Genomic DNA, 21,461 nt, shown 5'->3' with positions numbered 1-21,461 from the left:
CTGACACTATTTTACAATGAGACTACTTGAGGCATTGCATACGTGATTCAGCTTTGGCGTTTCAATGTAGTTCTGAATATTCCTATAGAATATTAATCACAGGATTGTTTTAACATATAGGCCTAATGGCCTATACATCATAATCTGAGGTGGTCTCTAGCCATTAGGGAGTTCACTAATTGTCACATTTCTCAAACGTACCAGCAACACATTGAGTTGTTAATGTTTACAGCTACTAAGCCTAACTTTGGTTACATCAAATCTTCATACCCCTCAAGTCTCTACAAGTCTTCACATATGCATGAATTGAAGGAATGTTACATGGGGCGATAAGATGAGCAGTATGAAAGCAGGTTTTTACAGGATGACAATGATTTGACACTTCTAGCCTAGCCCATAAGGGAGGGGTCAATTATTCAATGACCAAGAGTATGGAAGATTTGCCTACATGAAAACAGGGATATTGTATTTTTGTATTAACGTAGCAAAGCCATGAAATGAATACACCTGGATCCAGGTCACTGTGTTAATATTTTTTATTGGTATTTTTATGGCAGGTCAATGCAAAGCCATTTTGACAACTGATAGGTTCAGGGAATCTATTTATTTTTTTTGCCAATGGACTTCTTATGCAAACTCAATATATTGGCATAAAGAAACACCAAATACAACACAACCAATCTGGAAATATGACGCTGGAACCTTATAGTTTAATTTTGTTAATGATAAGCAAAGCTTCAGGAGCGGTACTTCAAAAGTGTTTTAGCCTCAACTCCATTCTTAACTATAGAGACACGCATCTAAATGGTTCGACCTCTGTCTTGTTTAATGTCTCCTGGATGAGCAAAGCATTGGTGAGAGCTGGACAAAGCGGGATGATGAGATGGCAAATACATGTTTATAGCAGAGCTGAACCGGGTGCCAACATGGTTGGTTTTGAATACTAGGCTTAGTAGGCTACATCAAGAGAGATGTGATCCATGGGTGCAGAGCAGACACAAGATGATATTTACCAGAGAGTTGAATATTTACCAGCTACTGAATGTAGGCCTATTACCAGAGATTCACCACGAGAAGATAACTGCACCGATATGAAAGCTGTATGGACAAGTGGTGCTTCAACACTGGCAAGTACTGGGAGACAGTTTATCGTCTGTTCAGTGTGATTCAGGTGGTGTATATCCATAAAGGTAAAAGAACAAATTGCCAAAAAACGCTCATATTTGATATTCTAATGAATGAAAACAAGTACCCTCGTGTCAGTTTATTGCAGTTTTAAATAAGCAGTTGGGGAATGACGTTCATCTCAGTGGGTGCTCAGGATGATTCCTTCTCTGCTTAGTGTTTGTGCATCTCGTCTGCCGGAGGATGATCTGGTCTGGGCATGAGCTGTTCCATCTGTCATCATTCCCCCTTCAGCACCGATGTCAGCTCTCCACTCTCCTTCAGCTCCTTGACTATGTCCAGTCCTCCGATCAGCTCCCCTTTCACGTAAAGCTGAGGGTAGGTTGGCCAGTTAGAATAAGTCTTCAGACCTTGACGTACCTCTTCATCCTGCAGAATATCAAATGTGTCGTATTCCACCCCTGCTCCGTTCATAATCTCCAGGATCTGCCTGCTGAAGCCACATTTTGCTTCCTCCTTGTTGCCTTTCATGAAAAGCATGACTGGACTCTGGTTGATGGTGGACTTCAGCCTGTGTTCCAGAGTGACCGTCTTGGGAAAGGTGTTCTCCAGTTCTCCGGACTCAGCCAACTCCTTGACTATGTCCAGTCCCCCCAGCAGTTCTCCGCCGGCATAGAGCTGGGGGTAGGTGGGCCAGTTGGAATAGGTCTTCAGCCCCTGTCGGACCTCCTCATCAGACAGAATGTCAAAACTACTGAACTGTATGTTGTGCTCCTTCAACAGTGCTACTATCTGTCTGCTGAAACCACAGCGAGGCTCTTGTGCTGACCCCTTCATGAAGAGCATGCAGGGCGCTGCATTGATCAGCCTCTTCAAACGCTGGTTCAGGTCCTCGGTGGGCGAGGTGTCTCCCCCTACCTGTCCTGGCCCCGACGACACAGCCAGGTGCTGGACCTTCTTAGTAAGCTCTGGTGCATGGGCTCCGTCGAGACGATCCACCTTCTCCCCTCCTTTAAAGAACAGAAAGGTAGGCACGGAGGCTATTTCAAACTTCTCCGAGACCTCCGGTACTGCCTCAGCCTCCAATTTGACGAAGGTTGTGTGCTTGTACTCCTTGGCCAATTCGGCCATAACTTCGTTCATTTGACCGCACTGAGGAGCCCATGCTGCCTGAAAATGAACTACAGTCAGGCACTTTCCAGCTTTAGTTAGCAAGGCTTCAAACTGCTGCTGAGTCGTCGCGTCCACGAGATTCGCCATGTTTCCGTTGGCAGCTAAAGAGAGCAAGTCAAAGACAAGCTCTTCCTGTTCAGTTTGCAACGTCACATCCGGGCTGACGTCACATACCAGGCCAGCACCGTCTGGTAGCGTCTGGCAATTACCGAGCTTAGTTATTACTACTAGGAAGGAAGTCATTTGTATGTAATTTGGTAAGAAACAACATACTGGATACGTTAAAAGGACAGTCTGACTTTTAAGGTAACAGTCGGCATGAACGTTAACCTACGCAGCAACGTTACATTGATCTGTTACACAAAGTGCGTCAACCACATCTGCCTTGTTGACTCGAAGGAAAGTTAGCCTCTTGGCTAACGTTAGGACGGTTAGCATCGCTGCCAGCTAGCCACTACTAACGTACCGTACTGGCTAATGGTATCTGGCTGTTCACAGTGAAATACATTTGCACAGATCTCAACATGTGTAGCAATGGCACATTTAATCGGAATATGTTGTCGTTTTCTTCATTATCATCGTAGTTATGTCGCAGCGGGCCATAAGCCAACATAGCTAACGTTAGTTTACTATCAACTAAAAGCCTCTACCGGCTCCGTAACGTTGCTTTAACGATCGTTCGATTTAACGTTAGCTAAGTGGACACATCAACTCATTGCAAGAAGTTCAGCATATAATTATTATCACCAGTTTTCTGACATTTCTGTGTGTTTGTTATGATGCAGGAACACTATGGAGCAACAAGCTGCAGACATAGAGGTGACGGTCAAGACATTAGATTCTCAGAGCAGAAGTTACACTGTCGGCGCTCTGGTAAATACTCCTCTCTCGTATTGCAGCGTCAGTGTGAAGTGAACTGAACTTTCCATCAACATGAACCAAAAGTGAGCTCTCTTCTGTCTTTCCCCTAGTTGACAGTGAAAGAGTTCAAGGAACACATTGCACCTTCAGTGGGGATCCCTGTGGACAAACAGAGACTGATCTACCAGGGCAGAGTTCTGCAGGATGAAAGGACTCTAACAGACTATAGTAAGTAACACATTGAGACAGAGAGCAACACACAACTGCTCTCGAGTAGCTTCATAATACCTGTCCTGTCCTCAGCATCTCATTTTAGTTCCAAGCATCTATTTTTTTGCAGACATGTCCCTCTTTTTATGGCAGTGCATCTTGACACTACAAATAACGATCTACAGACACCTAGCCCCAAAAGTGGCTTTGGAGATAGTTTGGATATTTGGAAGGACACTATTCCAAAGCCACAGCATTGGAACATTGCCCTAAGGCTTGTTCATTGCATCGTCCATAGGGGTTGCTCCCTGGTTACTTCATATTGCTGTAGAAGCCCTGCCACTTTGTGTACTGTTGCGTTTTAGTTGTAATTTGGTGATTCTATATTGTGGAAAAACTAGACCATGAATCGCCAAATTACAACTAAACCTTAACTGTACACAAAGTAGCAGGACTTCTACAGCAAGTTAGAGTGACCACGGAGCAACTATGGATGCCGCAACAAGCGAGCTGAAGGGCACCACAGGTGAGCCAGATTGAATGGCGTGGCTTTGGAATAGTCAAAATATGGAAACACGGTAAACACTATCTACAAAGCCACTTTTGGGGGTAACATACACCAAAGATCTAAAAATGCATTGCCTCAAATATTTTCAGACACAATTTATGGTGGACTGTTAACGTGAAATAAGAGAACGTTTACGAACAAGCCACCATGTTTTCCCTGTTCGAAGTCCGGGGATGCAAGTCGAGGACCACCCAATCAGCGGCACATTCAACCGATTTTAGCCAGAGTGGCACGTTCCTCCATGTCCACAATGGATCTGATGAAAACGTACCATAATACTATATAACGGGTTACATTAGTAATTTTGCAGCAGTATGTTTGGATCTTCAGGGAAGTGTGGTGTTTTAGTACAAATGTAACCTTTTTGTTTCTCTCTCTTGCTCTCCCAGACGTGGGTGGGAAGGTAATCCATCTCGTGGAGCGGGCCCCTCCTCCGGTCTCCCAGCCCGGCTCAGGGTCAGGAGGCACCTCAGCCGACAGCGGAGCCTCCACCACCTCCTCTAGTTCCCAGGGACCCTCCCAAGTGCCTCCACACGACCGCAATGCCAACAGCTACGTCATGCTGGGCACCTTCAACCTCCCTGTCAATATCATGGATCCTCAGCAGATTCAGGTTATTTATTAGTGTCTTATGTGTAGGGTTGGGCACCGAAAATCTACATTTTCATTTTGATGATGGTTCCTATTAAACAAATTAGGAGGTCCGACAGGGGCTGAACTTGCACTAGTTTCTGTGCGGCCACTGTAGTTTCCGCCTGAGTGAGTAGAATGGGTAGAGCACTCTAACGCATCGCATGGTGTACAAATCATCAATGAATGTCTGCTCATTGCTAGTAATGTTGGTAGCCAGTAGGGCTGACCTTCGAAGCTTTTTTTGGCAATCGAAGCTTCGGGGCCGAGCTTCGATTTTAATTCGATTTATTTTCTTTATTTTTTTTATAATATATATTTTTTTATCTTATGTTGTGGGACTTGTACAGCACTTTGGTAAACTTTGTTGTTTTTAAATGTGCTCTATAAATAAAGTGGATTGGATTAATTAATTAAGTAGCCCCTTTTGTGACTGACGCAGCCAACAAGGTTTCACTCGGCTGCGCTGCCTGGGTGCAGTGGGGCTGCTCTCACAGCCAACGACATGACATTACATAATTATGTTGCAACCTTCGTCTATCAAGCAAACAATTATATTATATTTAATTTATAATTATATCAGACAATGCACCTACAAAAGCAGATGATTACAATTAAATTAGCCAACTTGGTAACACATTAGTCATAGCAGCATAGGCATAGCCTTATTAATGTTTTGTGTGGCGTCGCCGTCGCGTACAACGATACTTAAGTTTTTTAGGTGATTTGACAAAGTTGTTGTAGAGTTGTGATATGCCATTTTCTTCTGGCATATCTGGCACTCTGCTTTTTGGGCATTGTCTTTGCATATTTTAAAGTGTAACCACACGTCTGATGACTTCTTCGTCGACATGTCTGCTGCACATGTCCTTGTTGTTTTCAACACAGATAATCTCCATGTGCTTGTTGTAGAGAGGTGGAGTCGAGGCGCTGCTTACTTTCGTTTCATTGGAATGGAGGCGCAAGATTTTTATTTTTTTTTAACTTTGTTTTTTTAGTGTTCGAAGCTTGTGCCATCGAACGAAGCTTCGAAGTATTTAAGACAGCCCTAGTAGCCAGCCTACTGCTATTCAGTTATCCAGCGACGTGACACTCCATTCACCTTAGAGGCAAAGGGAAAGATGTCAGCAGAGAAAGTTGAGCAGTGAGTGGCTTATGATGTGGTGAAAAAGCTGCACCCCATAGATGTTGAAGCACCGACATTTAGGTAAGAAAACATAAGAATAGAGCTAAGCTAGCTACCCACCACCACCCTGACCCACCCTAATAGTAATCTTTTTTTGATCCACTTTTTCTCCCATTTTCTATATTTTCTCCCATCCCAATTTCGTATCATCCAATTCAACCCTCCCCTGTCACGAACGCTGTTTCTTGCCTCCCACAAGCCGGCTGCAATGTGGACTAAGTCATACATAGCACAAGTCCCCTCCGGTACTTGAGGTAACAGCAGTCGCATCTTTTCACCTGCGCAACTCGATCTCTCAGTGGCGAGGAGTAACACGTGGGAGGCTCACGCTGCCCCCGACACTTCCTGATTCTACTGCGCAGGCGCACCAACCGACCTGTAGGAGTCGCTGTCCACAACGCCCGATCCCCACCCATCAGTTTCCCACCCCCTAATACGGCCAATGTGTATTAGTATGAACGACCAGCTAAACTGAAAGCAATGTGGAGCGCTGGGCTCGAACAGGCAAGCCCAGCGTCTCCGTCATTCGTGGCGAGCGCCTTGCCCACTACGCCACGTAGCCGCCCCCCTAATAGTAATCTTATATGTTATGTGTGTTGCAGTTTCAGTAACTTACCCTAAATGAATACTTTTTTTCTTCTTATTGTTTGGATGAATGATTATTGAAATCAAATTAAACTATGCAATAATTTACAGGTTCAACTGAAGTTAATTATGAATATGACTTGTGTAAAGGTTTAAAAAATAAAATAATAATAATAATTAAAACAACCCTGTTTTGACCCTGCCCTGTAACAAATCGAGAATCGTTAAGATCTGGAATCAAAAAGCAGAATCGTAATCATTAAAATCCAAACGATGCCCAACCCTACTTATGTGTTATGTTTCTATGTATGTATGGTATGTATTAGGGCTGCAATGATTAGTCGACATAATCGGCGACGTCGATTATAAAAAATCGTCGACGAGGAATTGTTGCGTCGATTAGTCATAAAATAAAAATAATTTTTTTTTTTTTTTTTTTTTTTGGACTACCTATCTTTGTGAAAGTGGCTTCTCAGCTCTGGTCCAGCCAGCTGAAGACTTCTTAGCTTAACATAACAGACCGACAGTAAGTTTGGGGGAACTAATGGGATAACTGGGGATGTTGTTTGGTCCTGACAAGAGTCTCAAAGCAACTCTGAGGTCATGCTCAATGTCCAATCTGTTCCTCTGCTCTGTCTTCAGCTGGACCAGAGCTGAGAAGCCACTTTCACAAAGATAGGTAGTGCAAAAAAAAAAAAAAAAAAAAATTTTTCTTTATATAATTGTTTTTCGATTAGTCGACTAATCGAAAAAAGAATCGACAGATTAGTCGACTACCAAAATAGTCATTAGTTGCAGCCCTAGTATGTATGTTTATGTGGATAATAAGAAGACTTTTAATTCCAAACATGCTATGTATGCATTTAGGAGAACACTTTGTTACCTAATCTTCAGTCATCAGTGTTTCATAAAATACCAACAATTTTAGATTATTGCACTCTCTAAAATGTATTCTATAGTGAGTTTTTTTTTCTTTCGTTTTTTTAAACAGTGGATATGTCCTTCTGGAAAGATGTTCTTCACAGACTGTATGCATGTCCGGCATCAAATCTGCCATTTAAGACGGAGCTTGATTTCTATGGTGTTATATCACTCTTTTTAGATGTCAGTGCAGCAGATGGTGTCAGGCCTGGGAGAGAACGGCAGGAACGCCAGAGTTACCACCACCACTGGGGTAAGCTGTTGTGGCAAAACACCCTCCATGGAAATCACAATTTTTTTATTGATCTTTTTACAATATTACAAGAAATATAAATTGTATTACATTATAAATAAAATATAAAAATAAACATCTATGGTCACATCACATCTCACCACAAGCAATCAAGGCACAACACACTGGTGGACAGTCGGAGGTCCATGAGGGGTTCCCAAGTTCTACGAAAGATGTTCAAAGTGTATGTACGCTGTTCCAGTTGCAAAGTGTCATGGAGAATCTTTTTTAAAAGATCAAATGTTGGAGGTCTTGGTTTGTTCCAGTTGAGCAGGATAATCTTATTTTTTGCTATATATGATATTCCAATTCTCTTCACAGATATGGGATCTAATGTCTTGTCTAATTCAGTACCAAAGAGATACCGTATAGGTGTAATGTCCAACAGAATTTCCAAGACTTTAGTAGTCAAGTCATGAACCTCTTTCGAAAATCGTTTGTTTTCTGCATTCCCAAAAAACATGGGTAATTAACCCTATACAAGTCTTACAATGATGCCATCTGGTGGGTGAGTTGGGGTACATCTGACTTATTTATTACAAATATAAGAAATGTAGATTTGTCGTGGCGAAAACGGTGCAAAGACATATGACGACCTACTGTAGTATAACAGACACACATGATACTAACGAGATGGGACCTCGCATGCAAAAACAACACTAAGAAAGTAGATTCATAGTTTATTTGTCCTCAAGAGGAACTTCCTTTCCACAGTACATAACATAAACAAGTAAGACATACAGAATTATACAGGATACAGGATTTACAGGGGTCACACAGCAGAGACAAAGACATGGATTGACCCACTATATACCACAGACCGGATTTCACATAACTTAAGAGGTTACTTATTTAAAGCTTGTACTGTATGGCTGTGGGAACAAAGCTCTTGCTAAACGGGCCTTTCTGCACATGGGTAGTCTATACTTACAGCCAGAAGGAAGGCCTTTCTACACATGGGTAGTCTATACCTACAGCCAGAAGGAAGGCATTTCTGTACATGGGTAGTCTATACCTACAGCCAGAAGGAAGGGAAGTAGTGCTGGTAGAGTGGGTCGTCTGGGTTATGTGTGATTGTGAGTGCTTTGCGGATCAGGGATCGGCCTATTTATGAATCGTTTTCAAATAAACGCTAGATTATCGATAATATATGTGTACTTATGCACGCTAGAGAAGCGGGCTGAAAAATCGATTCTCTTATTTCCTGATCAGCACACACACACACATACACATATAGGGCCCACGTGATATATCTGTGGAAAAAAGCTCTGGTTACCCCAAGACTGGTAAAATAGATTCCTTACCTCAGATCAGATGTTCTCCAAAAAGATTATTCCAATTCCTGATCGCCATTCCAAATATCGATCGCGTTTATTGATCCAACGCTGGGTGCTCGAAACACATTCCACGCTGTTCTGAGGGACCACAAAGACTGCAATCGGCTCGGATTACATGCCTGACAAGTAAAATGTGGATTCCGGATTTTCTTTTCCCCATGCATTTTCATTCAGTCCAATCCAATGGGTGCATTATCATCCGGGAGACGATAGGGGGTGGTATTTTCCCTGTTCGAGCTCAGAGAGAGTCCCAGTGGTAACGTGAGGCTAGATTGATGAAAAATGAATGGAAATCGCTAATAAAAAAAGAAAAGATGAATAACAAGATTTCTCGTCGTTGGCACTGAACGGTTGGCATGAAATAACGAGAATTCTCGTCGTTGGCACTCAAGTGTTAATGTATCGCGTAATTTCAACGTGGAATTAAGGAATATCAAAATAAAAATACACGTTGTTGAACTTGATCATGCATATTTATCAGAAGATTTTATTACAGCACTGTTATCAATACACATTTATGAAACTAGGCATATTTAGCCAAAATATGTTGCCAGAACAAAACAAAAAAAAATTATTCTTTTTTTTTGTACTTGCCAGTGCGCTGCCACCTACCCACGACCCCACTTTGGGTCGCGACCCGTAGTTTGAGAACCGCTGGAATAGAAGTTTGTGGTAAATTAGTCTGTGTATATTTACCTTTTTAGTTGGTATAATATCGTTACTCGTGGTTCCACCTTTCAGAGCAACGGGTCCATGAATGTGCACATCGATATGGACCAGACGGTGCAGAGTGAGCCCAGGCTGAGGCTGCTGTTGGCTGAGACCCTGCTGAGGCATACCACTGCTCTCATCCAGAGGATGGAGGTAAGAGCTTAGAGATCCCTGTGTCTTGACCAGCAAACCAACCTCTTAACCCCCAGCCATATATTCAGAAAACTTGCCTAAATGTACATACCCAAGTAAATGGAAGATTGCTCCACTTCTACAAGGTCCATTAGCATGTTCCTGGTATCTAGGGACATTTATGGACCTCGGTGAATGTATTCCCAGTGTCAGAAATATTGTGTCTGTTACTATGTTTGAGTAAATTGTAATGAACCAAAGGAGAATATAAATAATAATTTTCTTTTTCGCCCCATCTTTCACGGTGAAAAGCACCATGCTAACATTGACCAGATGTGACAAATTGCCACTGAGCACATTCATCACCTTCTTGAGATCACGTGTACAAAAAAATCTAAGCAAATTAATAAAGGGCAGATGATTTACAGGTTTTATTGTAGATACAGTACTGCATTTTGCCATCCAGACACATGCAATTTGAAATATGAATATATAATTTAGAATATCAGGCCTATAAATGACCTTATTATGGCCAAGTTATGCATCTATGGATCGGGCCAAATCTCCTCTTTCCAATGGCAGAGTTCGATCTGGTTTTAGTACCACCAGGTGCCCATAACAGGGCAGCAAAGACAGTGAATAAAATCTACTGCAAGTACAGTTACTTTTTTGTAATGTAAATAGCTCCGCCATTTTTCATCAGATAGAGATGCTTTTTTCTCTCAGACGTTCACAGAAAGGTAAAGAAATGTTATGGCAATAACGTTCAGGTTTGTTCCATATGAAAAATAACGTTGAAAAATTATTTCACACGAGACTGCGCCCAAGTTTGACAGGGGGCTGCGTAGTGTAGTTTTATGAAATTTGAAAGCCCATCGAAAGCCCTGGGTCTCTTCTTTCATAGGATTACACACATGTATGACAGCTTCCTTTTATTTCCGTAATATTCATCCGGGATGCGCCGAGATATTTATGAACTCATATTTAGCTAATAACACTTAAAATCATTGGTAAACAAACATAGTGTTGAACATATACAATTTGACTGCTGTTTTGATAGGTTTAGGGTCTTTACTCTTGGCCAAAAAAAAAAGAAAAAAAGGCTACATTAACACTTTACTCGCCAAGGGCGCCTTAACTCGTCATTCCCCGCCATGCTAATTCTGCCAATGACGCCGTAACACGTCATTGAGATCAATATTTCAAAAATCTGTGATCGCAATCATATTTCTCCCGCGGAGACTTGAGATCTACTGTTGATCCCCTCTCAACTCTCCAACGGTTCAAGAGCGCCATCTGGTGGCCGATCGGCGGATCGCCCAAACCGGAAACGGAAACTGGTGCTCATCCAAATTCGGTCCGATCACTCGCTATAGGTCCCGGGACTCGAGCTCGACACAATGGATAGCGATCCGTTACCAATAACTCGATAAACAACATGATTTGGATGTATATACTATTATACAACCTGGAGATGGATCGCATATTTCAACATCCCATAATAGGAATATTTTTGCTCATCGCCCAACGGCCCGAGGAGACTGGGGTAAGTTTCAGCGTTTATTTTTACTGTGTTCGATACAAACTGCTCTAATGATCATATCACCCACATTACATGAATCATCTAACGTTGGCCACGGAATTATAAACGACCCCCCCCCCCATCCGGGCAACAACGGATGATAAGTAGTAACTTCTAGAAGCACGTCCATTTGAAATTTTTCATCTGGCGCCGATCGCTATCAAACTGTATTTGATCATCAATATAATGCATTTAGGGCTATAAATCACGTTCTGCAGAATGCTGCAGAAAACGATAAAAACATATTTATACTTTAGACCGTATTTTAGTATCAATATGTGAATGAAAAAGTATAACGTTCCTACATCCTGAACGATGGATAATTGACATTGAATGGGCCATAGTAATGTCAATTTAGCAATACAATTTAAAAAGTTATAGCCCTGCAAAGAAGGGGAACTTCTCCATAGACAAATAGAGCTGGCAGAGGATGGTATAAGGATGTACATAAGCGTGGCAAAGAAAGTGTTAATTAATACAGACTTTATTGATCTACCGGTATTTATGACGTGATATTATTTTCGTACCGGACCGCTCGGGCTTAACACATTCAGAGCCGGCCGGATATCACCAAATTAGGGCTTGTAGGCCAGCGCTTTAACACATTGGGCGCTGTGCATTGTACCCATCATTGGGTCCAGTCTGCCACCGCTGTAAGCCTATGGAGATGTTTACCTTCTTTGCAGGGCTATAACTTTTTAAATATTATAGCTATATGGACATTACTATGGCCCATTCAACATCGGGTATCTATCGTTCCGGATGTGGGAACGTTATATTTTTTCATTCATACATTGTTGTGTTAATACCGTCGAGAATATAAGTATGTTTTTAAGGTTTTCTGCTGTAATTCCAAAAACGGCAGTTATAGGCCCTGAAGCATATGATGGATTATCGATTGCCGTTTCTTTCCTATACACGCTATATTCAAAAAGAATTATATGATCGGTATACATTATGCTTCATCATGCGTGAAGGAAAGGGGGGAGGGTGTCGTTTATAATTCCTTGGTCGTCAGTAACGGCTTTATTTAGTATGGGTTGATACATTGTTTAGATGGATTGCCGTAAATGAATAAACAATCAGGCTGAAAATAACGTTATATTCCTCTTACCGTTCGCCGGTGAGACTGGAGGAAAAATATTCCAATTATTTGACGTCGATCTGCTAGATCCATTTCCCGTTTGTATGACGCAATAAACGCCGAAATCATATAGATTATTGCGTTTAGAAAGCGATCCGATGCACTCGAGTGTTTGTCTGGACCCACGTAACAAGATATTTCTGCCGGAGGGATTTCCTCGATGCACCAGCGCCACTTCCGGCTTGGCGTGGAGTGTAACTCGCCCGATCATCCACCAGGGGGCGGTATTGAGGCGTTGCAATATCAGACAGGGTGCAGTTGCAGTCTCGCAGGAAGGCTGGATGAATTATGAATGCCATGGTGAAAAAATGAAATATTGATCCCAACAACGAATTATCACGTTGTTGGCGTTCAACGCATGGCGGGCAATAACGAATTATGACGTTGTTGGCATCCAATGTGTTGATCAATGGGAGGACAGGGATATTTGCGAACGCTTAAACTATATCTTAAATTATGGCTATGGGTCTAATACACCTGTCGCTTATCAATGACTTGCTTGCAGTCAACATGTACGAAACGGATTGTTTTTTCATCGGTACATTTCCGTTTTATACCGTTTTGAATACCAGTATAGTTTTGGAGATTTCTAGTAATTCCAGAGAAAGACGCGATAATAGCCCTTTAGTGGAATACACAAAACACGGTGTCATTTTTCGGATGATTTATGAATAGTTTTCAAATAAACGCTAGATTATCGATAGTATATGTGTCCTTATGCACGCTAGAGAAGCGGGCTGAAAAATCGCTTATCCGTGTCTTGCTCCGCGCCAACAGCACGCACGCACACACACACACACACACACACACACACACACACGCACGCATGCTCCGATGGCGGTGAAAGGAACATCTGATTAACCCAAGACTGGTCACATAAAGTCCTTACCTCACATCGGATGTTCTGCAAAAAGATTAATCCAATTCCTGATCGTCATTCCAAATATCGATCGCGTCCATTGATCCAACGTTATAGTCAAACACATAATCCACGCTGCTCCCAGCCTCCCCAGTCAATGTGGTAACACGATACTGCATGCCTGAGAAGGGAAACCCGGACCGGAGTTTTTTTTTCTGATGCACATACCCAGCCAATCCAATCCAATGATGTGCAATACCATCCGGGAGACGATAGGCGGCGGTATTTGCCCTTTTGCGAGCTCAGACCCATTCCCAACAATAACATCAGGTTGGGTGGATGAAAATGAATGGATATCGCTAATAAAATAAATAACGATTAAAACCCGACTATACTCGTGCTTGCCACGCAAGCGATGGCGAGTTAACCCGACTATCATCGTGATTGGCACGGATTGGGTTAAGGGGTTAAGCTCCCACACAGCATGTGTTGCTTCTTACATACTCTGGCAAAGTGTACACGGTTACATCCCATAAATGGAGAAAGAAAATGCAATTCCATTTCCACTTGTGTTCTATGTGGAGAAGTGTTCCCCTGTAAAATTACTAGCAAAGCAATAGTTTGCTTTGCACTCTGGAGAGACTGCATTCTTGTTGGCATAACTCCTAGAGGTTTAACAATCTCAATATTAGGGCTGGGTATTGTTTGAATACTGATAGTTTGATACTGTTGCCAATACCGTTACCTGGGATTCCATACCGATACCAAAAATACTTTTTCGATACTGTACCTTACATTGTTATGTGCGTTACGTGTGCTGTGTGAGTCAGTCAGAGACAATGGGCCTCATTCATGAAGCGATATAAGAACAGATTTCGTTCTTAACTAGCATTTCCTCTTATTTTGTTCTTACCTGGGATTCAGCAATGTTTTCTTAGTGTTGCTTTTCTCTCAGGCAAGACCAAATTCTAAGAGTGGTCGAGAGCACTCTTACCCAGATAAGAAACTCTTACCCAGATGAGAAACATTTTTAAAAAAGTTTACCATTCCTAATAATACATCAGATTTATATAGCACTTTTCCTAATGCTCAAAGACACTTGCAATACAATACAGTTTTTGGTAGATACAATAAAAAAACATATATAAAAAGGAGAGAGGAAGGAATTCATGGGTTGAAAGCAAACCATTGGTCAATTGCCCCCAAATACGACTTTATAAACCCAGAACTTTTCAATAATAATTATTATTATTATAACTTATTGCATGCGGTCTTCTTCTGAAATGGATTATATATTGCTGTTAGAACAGTTAGATGCTGGCTTCCCAGGCGTATGCATAGAACGCATATTTACAACATCTCCTCTCTTCTCTGCTCCTACAAGTTCTGAGCGAATTCGGGGTTTTAGCCACAGGGACCTTTCAGAGAGAGATGACAGGTGACCGATCCAGTATTCCCAACCTACTGCGCGATTGGTTCTTGACAAGCCACGTCGTTCAGTATTGACAAAGCCTACTTTGCTGGAACGATTTATTTCGCACTATACAGTATGCGGTATACGTATAAGTACAAGTATAAGTCTTGTCATCAGATTAACACACGCGATGAGCGACGCACAGGAACACACACACACACACACACACACACACACACACACGCACTGAGTCGTGAGACGTGTTTGTGTGTGTGTCATTTTGAGATCAGTCGCAAAATCGCTTTCTGTTTAATGGATCAGATCAGATGCCGAAACTCGGCTGTTTTACACACTCCTCATTCGCCTTATAAGGAGATGGCGGGCGTGTCTGTATGCAAATGTTTTGAGAGTGAACGCGCATTTGAATTTAAGAATGAGTGGGATTCATCATGCAACAGACCTGGGTAAGAACAGAGTTGGACGTTAAGAATGGCTTGATGAGGGGCGCCCTCGTGGCGCATACCATAGTGCCTCGCGCACCTACGCGGCCGACCCGGGTTTGATCCCAGATCCCGTCGTTATTTGTCGCATGTCCTCCCCACCTCTCTTCCCGTTCGCCCTCTCCTCTGTCGGTCCTGCGTGGCCAATAAAGCTGTAAAAATGCTAAAAAATAATAATAAAAAAAAAAGAATGACTTGATGAATGTCGCGGTGGCTTTTCTTATTGTTCTCTTAACCCTTTAATCGCCAATGACGTTTTTAGACGTCATTCCTCGCCATGCGTAATCTGCCAATGACGTCGTACAGCGTCTTTGAGATAAATATTTAAAAAATCTGTCATGGCAATCATATTTCACCCACGGAGACTTGACTGGTGCTGTAGAGCTCCTCTCAACTCTCCAACGGTGCAAGACCGCCATCTGGTGGCCGATCAACGAGGTGCCACAACCGGAAGTGAGCGGCCGGAAGTGGTGCTCACCCATATTTCGTCCGGCCACTCGCTATCGCTCGCGGGACTCCAGCTTGATACACTGGATAGCGATCCGTTGCCAATAACTCGATAAACAACATGATTTGGACGTATATAGTATTATACAACCTGGAACTGGACCAACTAGATCGACATCCCATAATAGCGAACTTTCTGCTCCACGCTGATCGTCCAACGCTACGAGGAAGCTGCGGTGAGTTTCAGCGTGTTTGATTATTATTATACATACAAACTGCTCCGATCAACATATCACCCATACTACATAAATGATTTAACGTTAGTTATCAGTTATCACACTCAGTACATGGTAAGAGGCTAATCTTGTCGGTCTTACGGCTGCCAAAAAGTTAATAGCATCACGCTGGATTCAACCGGATAAAATGTGCCTGAAGGTATGGATTCTTAACTATCTAGATGTGATTTATTTAGAGATATCTAAAATTTGTTAAAAAATTTTTATTTAACGTCGGCCACGGATTTATAACCCCCCCCCCCCCCCCCCCTCCAGTCACCAGCAGATGATGAGGCACGACGTTTAGGACCTTGTACAATTGAAATTTTTTATCTGACGTCAATCGGTATCAAACTACATTTGATGATCTAATATATGTATTTATGTCTATAACTCACGTTCTGCAGAATGCTGCAGAAAACGATAAAACATATTTATACTTTAGACCGTATTTTAGTATGTATATGTGAATGAAAAAGTAGAACGTTGCTACATCCTAAACGATAGATACTTGACGTTGAATGGGCCATAGTAATGTCAATTTAGCAATACAATTTAAAAAGTTATAGCCCTGCAAAGAAGGTGAACATCTCCATAGGCTTACAGTGGTGGCAGAGAGGTGATTAAGATCAGAATAATCCCTGGCAGATAAAGGGTTAACAGACAGGTAAGCAAGAATATAAGAAAAATAATAAGTATTCTTGAATGAGGCCCATTGTTAATTTTGGATGATTTTGAATTGTGGTTGAACAGAGGAAGTTATATCTTGTAACACGCTTATTGGCTCACTGACACGGAGATTAACAAAATGTCATTCCATCTTTCCATAGTATTGAAGCAATTAATTTGATACCATAATAGTATTGAATTTTGATACCTAGCCCTACTCCATATAGAATGGAAAACGTGTGTCATTATACCCCTAGTAGCTGCTGATTAACTTGCATGCTCTTCTGTTGTCTCTAATGTCTGATATGTTCAGGGTCAGCCGGGCGACACGTCAGCTCCGGAGTCGGCTCCTGCTGCTGCTGCTCCTGCTGCTGCTGCTGCTGCTCCCCCCCCTCCTCCCTCCTCGTCCACCACCTCTACTCCCTCTCCCTCCGCCCAACCCATGGACACCTCCCCTCCCCCATCCACTCCCCCTCCTCCCCCTTCCTCCTCTACCCAAGCCGAGGGACCGACGCCCCAAGCCGGACCCATGTAAGACAACTGTCACTGTCACACCGGTAGTTGTGTGTATTTCAGTGAATGCAGCATGTGCTTCAGGATCTGCACCACACAACCTAGATTTCTCTCCAATCCAACATTGTATGAATTAACCGGAATGATATATCATATTTATATAGAAATAGGAATGAACTCAATATCCACATTGGGAAGACTGCAATATAGCCATCTCCATATTACAAGGTGGTCATCACTGTGAAATGAGATACTGCAGGAGACAGCATAATGTCATAGGGTTACACTTGCACTCTCAATCTGTCTATATATTCAATATTCTGTCTATCGTTCAAATTAGCTGTGGTGTTGGCCTTCAGTGCTATTTCTGTGGCATGAATAAAAAACCCTCCGTCTCTGTCCCTCATTCAGTCACCCCAGCCCGGCTGAGCTGGTGGAGATGCTGTCTGAGCTGAGGAGGGTGGAGGAGAGGCTGCAACCCTTCATCCAAAGAGCTCACACCATCCTGGAGACAGCCACCACGGCAGAGTACAATAACAACACAGTAAGCTTCGTCCTAGGGCTGGGTGATATGGCCTCTAAATGATATCGCGATATTTTTTGGCCATATCACGATACACTATATATATCGCGATATTTTGACATTTCCTCTAAAGCACTTACAAATGTTTGATTTAACCCTTTGATGCATACAGTCACACCAATATGATGATTATAATAAGTCCCTGCAACATATATTTGCATTATTAAACCATGAAGATGCTTTAAAAAATTATTTAATGAAAATGTACTAAGAGTAGTCTACTGACACACTAATAAAAAAATGTATTTACATCTAAGACAATTTATATAAAAACTCTTGGGTGCCTAAGACTTTTGCACAGTACTGTGTTTTCTATCCACTTTAGCCAAACACACACACACACACACACATATATATATATATATATATATACACACTACATATGTATATATATATATACACACTACACATTGTACATATGTCTATACTGAACACTGTGACCTCTATTTTTACTTCTATTTTACATGCTATACTATTTTATTTCATACTTATCTTGTCTAGCACAGTCTCTGGAGCGTAACAGTAAGAAGCATTTTGTATAAAAGTATTCTGTACTTCTGTATGACAACTATTAAAGAAACTTGAAACACACTACTGTGAGGATAATGGCTTATAGCAGACTTAATGATTTTATTTCTGATAATGAAATTAAATGTTTATATCATCAACTATCCAGTTAGTATTTATACTGTAACGTTTGGCTACTTTAAATCATTGAATGTAGAGAGGGCGAGAGAGGGCGAGAACGCGCAAGAGAGCCAGCTCCCCCCCCCCCCCCCCCCCCTTCGGGTTTTGTTCTAGGTTTGCGTTTTGATCGTCTAAGCTGCCGTAGGTGATGATGTCACACTCAAATGTAAACAGGAAGAGTTTAACACTTTAAACGCCGGAACTCGTCATTCCCCGCCATGCTCATTCCGCCGAGGACGCCTTAACTCGTCTTTGATGTCAATATTTCAAAAATCTGTCATCGAAATCATATTTCCTTTCCGGGGCCCTGAGACACAAGTGTGATCTCCTCTCAACTCTCTAGCGGTTCAAGATCGCCATCTGGTGGCCGATCGGCAGATCGCCAACCGGATATTAACCTTTGAACCAGTAGTACTCATGCAAATGTGGTCCGGCCACTCTCTATAGCTCCCGCGACTCCATCTTGAAACACTGGATAATAGATTGCTCGCCCTAACTCAATAAACAACGTTATTTGGACGTATATACTATTATACAACCTGGAAATGGATCCGCCATTTCTACATCCCATAATCGAAAACGGTCTACTCCACGCTGATCGTCCAACGGCGCGAGGAACGTATGGTAAGATTCAGCGTTATATTCTAACGTGTTCAATATAAACTGCTATGATGAACATATGACCCACTCTGGATGAATCATCTAACGTTGCCCACGGAATTATAAACGATCCCCCGCCCATCCGGTCATCATCAGATCATACGTAGATCATTCTAGAAGTACGTCCAGTTGAAATTTTTCATCTCGCGCCGATCGCTACCAAACTGTATTTCATCATCAATATAATGCATTTAGGGCTATAAATCACGTTCTGAAGAAAGCTGCAGAAAACGATAAAAACATACTTATACTTTAGACCATATTTTAGTATGAATATGTGAATGAAAAAGTTTAACGTTGCTACACCCTGAACAATACATATAGGACATTGAATGGGCCATAATAATGGGAATGTAGCAATAGAATTTAAAAAGTTATAGCCCTGCAAAGAAGGGGAACTTCTCCATAGACAAATAGAGCTGGCGAGGGATGGTAAATTATGAATTTAACCCATGGCGATCAAAGTGTTAACACACGGAGATGGAAACTGGATGATATAAAGAAACGAATAACCAATAAATATGAAGTTATGTTTAAACTTCTGTTGTCAAGCGTCGTCAATATAACCCACCCCCTTTCCTCACGAATGGAACTAGTGTTGTGGAGTCCGCTTTGAGCGTTTTCCAGGGTTAGCAGCTAACGCTAGTTAGCTTAGCATAGTCATCATGGATAACTTGGTTAGCAGCTAACGTTAGCCCATTGCTCGTGTTAATTAAATTGCATGTCATTAAAGGTCCGCGCTGGTCTGTCTAATGAAATTACAATTGCATGTCATTTAAGGTCCGTGCTGGTCATGTCTAATGAAATGAGAGGACAGCTCTGCGCAAAAGCAAGTCTCATCTCAGCCGCAACGTGACACCATATACTCGATGTTCACGATATAGTAATTTGCTACATCTCATGTAGAACAAGCCGCGATACATTGAGTATACTCGATATATCGCCCAGCCCTACTTCGTCCGTCCATGTCCTACTGCCTACCCAGTCACTCATCTCTGCCATCAACCTTGGCTTGTTAAAGGGGCATTTTTGCCAATTTAAAACCGAATCCTATCATTCTGCTGTGAAGAGGACATGTAACTCAGAAATAACGTCACCCAGTGGAGAGAAGACTTCAAGTGAACTGCAGACACTATTACCTCAACTATTTCTTCAACCTTCCTTGAGTTGGACCAACTACCATTAAAAATAGTTGAGGAAATGGCATCTGCAGATCACTAGAGTTCCGATGCACCCGAGCTCTCGAGACACAGAATGCGTCTGTACGTTTTATGTCTGATTATCAGAAAGAACATAAAATGTAACCGCAAAACAATAGGATTCTTAATTAACTTAAAGGTTTTCTAGAGATTGTGGGCTAGATTGAGTCTAGATCATTAGTTCTCAAACCCTTTCATGTCAAGGATCCCTGAATTTACACCTCAAGGACCACCTTTTGATAAGATTCTGTCTTAAGGTCCCCCATCTGAGAAGATATTTGTTGTTGTCAGATGTGATTTAGTCCAGAATTCCAAAATATAAAACTGTCTATACAAGTCAAGTCAAGTATATACTATACTGTAGGTGAGGAGATAATAGTGGAGGGAGTGATCTATGACCTTTGATCAGAATATCCATCCTTATACATTCTCTCACTGGGGTAACTTCTAGTGAAGAAAATATTAGTGAAATTAAACTATTACTCATTTAGCTGGGGACCCCCTGGAACCACATCAAGGACCCCTCTTTGAGAACCAATGCTCTAGATAAAGCTAACTGGCCAGCGTTGCCACCAGTCTATCTCCATACCTGTTACTATTACAAAATTATGCATTCTTATAGTCTGTTTACCTGGAGACAGCCAAATTTGATAAATGTAGACATGGTAAACATCATGAGACGCTATGAAAAATTCGTTTTGAGGCTATGAAAAATTCGTTTTTTTACTGACAAACTAAAAATAGGTAGATTGGATGGGAATTGACAAGGTGGTGGGGAGGTCAAGTGTGCATCGGCCTGTTTTCCCCACTTTGAGCTGCCTCCTGTGTATATAATAATTATTCCAAAAGAAGTGAATCACCGTTTACTATGTCAACCACAGGAGAGAGAGGAGGACCAGCGCATTCTCAACCTGGTTGGGGAGGCCCTCCGTCTCCTAGGCAACGCCCTGGTGGCCCTCAGTGACCTGCGTTGTATCCTCCTGAGCCCCGCCCCCCGCCACCTGCACGTGATCCGGCCCATGTCTCACTACACCAGCCCAGTCACTCTGCCGGCAGCCATGCACCACCACCACATCCCTCTGCATGTAAGTCAATGGCAGCTTGTTCCAGTTGGTAGTAGGGGACTCATTCATCGACCTTGGTCGACTAACACACTTATTTTTTAGTAAGAAGTCTTTGTTTTTTCTTTGCTGAAAAA

General features: G+C 42.1%; 2 protein-coding genes across 3 annotated transcripts in view; one reads left to right on the top strand and one right to left on the bottom strand.

The window, feature by feature from the left end:
• Positions 1–529: 529 nt before the first annotated feature.
• glrx3 (glutaredoxin 3) lies at positions 530–2,428 on the bottom strand. The gene has a single exon (XM_084336928.1). The coding sequence runs from the start codon at positions 2,383–2,385 to the stop codon at positions 1,405–1,407; it is 981 nt and encodes a 326-aa protein (XP_084193054.1). The 5' UTR covers positions 2,386–2,428; the 3' UTR covers positions 530–1,404.
• A 50-nt stretch (positions 2,429–2,478) lies between these two features.
• The window catches only part of bag6 (BCL2 associated athanogene 6), a 51,861-nt gene continuing 32,878 nt past the window's right edge, over positions 2,479–21,461 (top strand). For both annotated transcript variants that reach the window (XM_084336927.1, XM_084336926.1), the window contains exons 1-9: positions 2,479–2,604; positions 3,084–3,171; positions 3,270–3,387; positions 4,327–4,550; positions 7,441–7,512; positions 9,630–9,752; positions 16,935–17,152; positions 17,546–17,678; positions 21,145–21,348. In XM_084336927.1, coding sequence (XP_084193053.1) covers positions 3,091–3,171; positions 3,270–3,387; positions 4,327–4,550; positions 7,441–7,512; positions 9,630–9,752; positions 16,935–17,152; positions 17,546–17,678; positions 21,145–21,348 — 1,173 coding nt within the window. In that variant the 5' untranslated portion in view covers positions 2,479–2,604; positions 3,084–3,090. The remainder of the gene's footprint in view (positions 2,605–3,083; positions 3,172–3,269; positions 3,388–4,326; positions 4,551–7,440; positions 7,513–9,629; positions 9,753–16,934; positions 17,153–17,545; positions 17,679–21,144; positions 21,349–21,461) is intronic.

Source organism: Notolepis coatsorum, assembly GCF_963971535.1.
Source record: "Notolepis coatsorum genome assembly, chromosome: 19".
Taxonomy (NCBI): Eukaryota; Metazoa; Chordata; class Actinopteri; order Aulopiformes; family Paralepididae; genus Notolepis; species Notolepis coatsorum.
This window is presented reverse-complemented; position numbering and strand designations above follow the sequence as displayed.